Below are 5,000 nucleotides of genomic sequence, written 5' to 3'. Positions count from 1 at the left end.
TTATCAGCCGATAATCACCTCGACGGACAAAATGGCTGCCAGTAGTCGTTTTGCCACTGTAAGTGAAGATGATTTCCCGTTGAAATGTTTTTTTTTTCTCTTTTTTGAAATAATCGCCTGTCAGGAACTCATCTTGATGGGCTCCTGTCACCTGTGTATTTATACTAAAACAGTTATTCGCCTCAGGCTCAGTGATTATCGGTGAATATTTACCTCGACTTCGTCTCGGTGAATATTCACCGATAATCACTTCGCCTTCGGCGAATAATTGTTAAGTAATGACGATAACATTATACACAAACATTTTTCCTATACTTTGTAGCCATTGGCGAACAGCAAAAGAGCCGGACGTCAATGATTTCTGGTCGACCTGGTTTCACGCCAGCTTATAGTCTTTACTCTTGGCGCTGAAAAAGCTAATCGGAAAAGGCCTCAAGGAACAATGAGTTGCATTAAAACAGTACGGAGGACAAGCAAAAACGCACTTACCGACGAGTACATAAAGACTGAACCAAGGAGAATAACTTGTAAAAAAATAGGACTCGCTGCATCAAAAATCTGAAGAAAAGAATGAAAAACACTCAAGGAACATGGCATGATGCATCAATTTAAGATCAACTATGAGAGAGCGTGTTCTTTTTAGAAACCGGATTCTCGTGAATATTTTTGAGAGGAATTGCCCTAAGGCCATCTGTGGGAGTTAATGGCGAAGTGAAACATGGAATGTACCTTTGGAGGATGGCCTGCCAAACTAAGTGACCGTTTACCCGTTCCTGTTATAGCTAAAAATTGGAGACAAAAATCCAAAACTTAAACTGAAAAATATTGACTTTGAGCAGAATCATGGACCACACGAAGAAAAGTTAGTTATTGGCAGACGTACTTTGGGGGAAGGGGGGTTTCTGCCTTCAGGATCATGAAAAACAACTTTGTAGCCGAGGTCTTAAGTCAGGGTTTGAGCCAGAGTGCGAACTTGCGACATTCTCCCCCTTGCAGGACGATTTGTCCCTTCAAATAAGGTGGACGGGCCGTAAATGTCCCCCAAAGTCAAAACTAAATCGAAGAAGTTTATGAAAATCAGGAAGGCTAGCATTTCACATTTTCATATTATTATCAACATCGCGAAAATAACTGAATATATAAAAATCGTTTATCTGTGCTTTATCAAAAAACACTATTCTCTCATGGTTCGATCCTTAAACAGCATTCCAAACCTGTCACATATTTTGCTGTTTTGAAATCGATGGCTTGAAATACGAATAACCAAGTGAGGATCACTTTTACCGTATTTAGAAGTAAAATGGGAGCTGCGTTGCACGCATGCCTGGCTTTTGATACGCACGTGTTTACAGCGCGTTTTGTTTGTGGACCAAAGTGCCCAGCTCTGTTTGTCATCGGAAATCTCGAGTTATTGTGGAAGTGAAAGACGAAAACCCATCGACCAAGAAGAAGAAAAAACTGAAAACGAATTCACACACGAGGAAGAATCGCGAGAAGAAAATGATGCTCAACTTCCGAATTCGAAACCACTCAATTTCCCGACGAAATGGTTAAATGATCACAAGTCGTCACGGTACATGTACGAAAATAACAGGATCTTTTGTCACTTTTTGCGGCTAGCGAGAAAGAAATATCCTTTTGGGGGCGACAAAGGCCTTCCCCGCTGTTTCCTATTTGTCCCTTTGCAAGGGCCACAGAGGGACAAATTGTCTCCTGAGGCCATAAAGCTGGCTCAAACCCTGCTTAAGTAGACTCTTCTGCTAAAAAAAAAGATTGGAACGAAGCTAAGATGAAAACAATAAAAACTTGATATGCGAGAGGCAAGCGCAGAACTGGTGAGAGCAAGAGGAGGATCGATCTGAGACAAAATAACGCTCACCTTGCTTTGTCTGAAAACGAAAACCAAAACTGCAAACACCACGGCCATAAAAGCTGACAAGGCATCGATGCTGATGAGAATGATTCGTATTCGTGGCAAAAGTTTAACGTGGAAAGCACAAGGACTTCCATCCTTACATTCCTCACATCCTTCACTGCAGCGCTTACATTCAAAACTGTCATCGTAATTACTGGGGAGTCCGTTCTGTTTCTTGTCGTATTCTTCTTCAATGGCACTGCCATTGAATGCCTTGACGTCGTTTGCCGTGATATCTGGGTAATAATACCCTTTTTTGCACGTGCATCGATAGCTGCCTCGTTTGAATCCCTGATAACGGATTGGTTCACACTGAAACACACAAAAATCCTTCAACAAATGTGCTTTTTGTCGCATGACTTGGGTAAATACAAGCTTCGATCAAGTTCGAAACCCTTGCGATATCGCAACAATAAATCGTATTATCAGTCCACTATTACACTTTTTTAAAAAATGTCGTTAAATGTTATGTTTTAACGATTTTAATTCCAACGTTTTAGCTCCGCAGAGGAAGTTCAAATAAGCACATCTCGAGAACTGAGAGAAAATTTGCTTGCTGCAACAGCGTGCTAATACAAACTTTAACGGAATAGGCCTGCCACCGCTGGAGCTTTATGTTAAAAAGTGATGGAACATCCCTTTCCGAGTTCAAGAATTATTTGGCCATAAACTACGGTTTAAGTGAGGTAGCCAAAACATTTGGCATTCAAAATTGCTGCAAAGAAACATACTACTTTACAATGAAAATTAGCTGATAAATTTCAAATAATAACTAATGACTTTTTATTCTTTCGTGTCTTAATTCTGTTAATTCTCTTAATTCCACGACCGAGACACGGAAAGTAACTGTTGATAGGAACATAAAAGATAGGACGTAAAAGATGATATGAAAGATCTTATTCAGTTAGTCACAAACGTTGGACAATGAACAAACATTTGAATCCCAGACGGGAGTCCAACCTAAGCACTGAGCTACAGGGAGAACTCGTCGTGAGCTACCTGTAGGCCATAATTGGTCAATATACGACACTCGTCCTACATACAACTATGATTGGCAATATCAAAAGCGTCCTGTATGTGGTGAGATAAAGATGACCTTTGCCTGCAGAACGTTATATTTTCTTGAGAGCAAGTTAGCAACTGTTTAACCTGTACGTTTCAAACACAATTTGAAAATCAAGGAGTGCAATATGTAGCTGACGCTTTAATCCAGCGTGAGAGTCTGGGTAAGTGTTTGGATTTAAAAAAACTGATTTATTTAGATTTTTTTTTTCTGAGGGTAACCAACTTGACTTCAGAAAACAAAGAAACACAATCAGAATGCGATAATTGCGTTACACACCGGACAAATGGCAAAAAGAATGCATGTTTCTATCATCTGTTGCACTTTCTCCTCTCTAGATACCATTTACTAGCCGTAAGCAAACAAAAGCAATGAGGACTGAGTGCTAAAAATGATTGCACTTTAATATTTGGGCTCCAGGCTCCATAGCAAAACTTTCAGGGCCCTGGGCTCCACAGCTAGAAACGATCAGGGCTCCAGGCGGAGAAATGATCGGGCTCCGGGCTCCACAGTAAAAAATCCAGGGCTCCAGGGAACCCCCCCCCCCCCCCCCTTCCTTTGGGACCCCGATTACTTTAGGACTTTCCCTCTATATTAAACTCCAAAACTCCGAAAATCTTCAAAGAGTGTTTTTCGGTGCTTGGCGTCGAATGCATGATTGGCACATCTCTTTGCTTTACAGCCCGTCTTATGCTATGACGTTTTTCAGTGCTCTTACCTGAGTAGAGGGTTTGCATTTGTGAGTGCCCAAAAAATCTAGCAATTCCACCGAATCCGTGCTTGCCGTTCTGTTGCTCTTTTCGTTTTCCCGTTTGCCATCAGATGGCGTGGAAGACTGGGCATCACATTGATTAATGTCTATGCTGCTTAACGCGATATCAATGCTCACAAGACCACTAGAAAAATGATAATAAAATAGTAAAACCAATAAACCAAGAATATCAACTGCATTTTCAAGTCACGTAATACAACAGGAAATAACGTACAACGGAAACACAAACACTCTTTTTCAGTTTCGTACACAAGGCTTCAAGGAAAGCTTTTCTTTGGCCAAAAAAAATTACAGATTTTGAAAATATATGTGGACATTCTCAAAAGCGCTTTAATAACAGCAGTGAGCAGGTGAAGGGATACTTCAAACCAAAACATTAACACGTTACAAAACAGGAGACAACCAGCTTGACACACTAAAAGCGTATTGAAACAAATTAAGAAAAACGAAATGAAAATTTTCTTTATTTTATGATGGAGTTTCTTTATGCAACAAATTCAATCGCAAAGTTTTGATATCTTTCCCTCTATGTATAATTTTATCCCTTATATTTCTCAACTGAGGACTTCTTTGAAACTACGAGAGGTGTAAAGATGTGTTGCACAAGTGATCATTTCGGTTGTCATTTCTCTTCCGAAACGGTTATTGAAATTACAACAACTGATGAAGTTCATAAGTGATCGGAAAGTTTTCAATTAACGAATCAGTCATTTTTATCTTCATAGAAGCTGATAAACTGATTATGATGGATCAATAGTCAATATAGCAATTCGAAATTAATGTCATTTCCAAATTTGCATACATATTCACCAATTTACATTTTAAACAAATCTCAATGGAGACTCGACATCTAAGCAGAAAACAACCAACTAATGTAAACAACTTCTGATAAGCAAAAATTATAAAAAAAACATACACATTTTCTTTTGTATACAGAGGTACCATTCAATTTGCGGGAGCCACATCGTTTGCGAAAGTTGTTTGTACGAATAAGCAGGCTTCCATTTTGGGTGTTGAGGCAAGTGATCCCTTCTAAAGCTATTTAATAATTATCCTGGTTATTTCTGAAAAAGTCAAGCCTTGACCAGTAAACAGACCACTGGATATCTAAATAAAACGTAATAACAGCACACCGGACAACTCAGTCTTCATCGTTAGGGCACCATTAATTTTTTTGCTCTTTCCAGCGCACGAAAAAAATACTAGAGATTAGAAAGTGGGGGTACTTACAGAAATTGGCTTGTATCGTT

At 39.4% G+C, this 5,000-nt stretch overlaps 1 protein-coding gene across 1 annotated transcript in view; it reads right to left on the bottom strand.

The window, feature by feature from the left end:
- Nucleotides 1-5,000, bottom strand: part of LOC137972648 (probable G-protein coupled receptor CG31760) — a 15,980-nt gene that overhangs the window by 10,064 nt on the left and 916 nt on the right. The window contains exons 1-4 of the mRNA XM_068819400.1: nucleotides 4,981-5,000; nucleotides 3,697-3,874; nucleotides 1,880-2,227; nucleotides 490-558 (exon numbers count right to left, since the gene is read on the bottom strand). The exon at nucleotides 4,981-5,000 is cut by the window's right edge and continues 916 nt beyond it. Of these exons, the coding sequence (XP_068675501.1) occupies nucleotides 490-558; nucleotides 1,880-2,227; nucleotides 3,697-3,874; nucleotides 4,981-5,000 (615 nt within the window). The remainder of the gene's footprint in view (nucleotides 1-489; nucleotides 559-1,879; nucleotides 2,228-3,696; nucleotides 3,875-4,980) is intronic.

The sequence above is a fragment of the Montipora foliosa genome, chromosome 1, assembly GCF_036669935.1.
Source record: "Montipora foliosa isolate CH-2021 chromosome 1, ASM3666993v2, whole genome shotgun sequence".
NCBI classification, from domain to species: domain Eukaryota; kingdom Metazoa; phylum Cnidaria; class Anthozoa; order Scleractinia; family Acroporidae; genus Montipora; species Montipora foliosa.
Note: the sequence above shows the minus strand (reverse complement) of the source record. Positions and strands in the feature narration are given on the sequence as shown.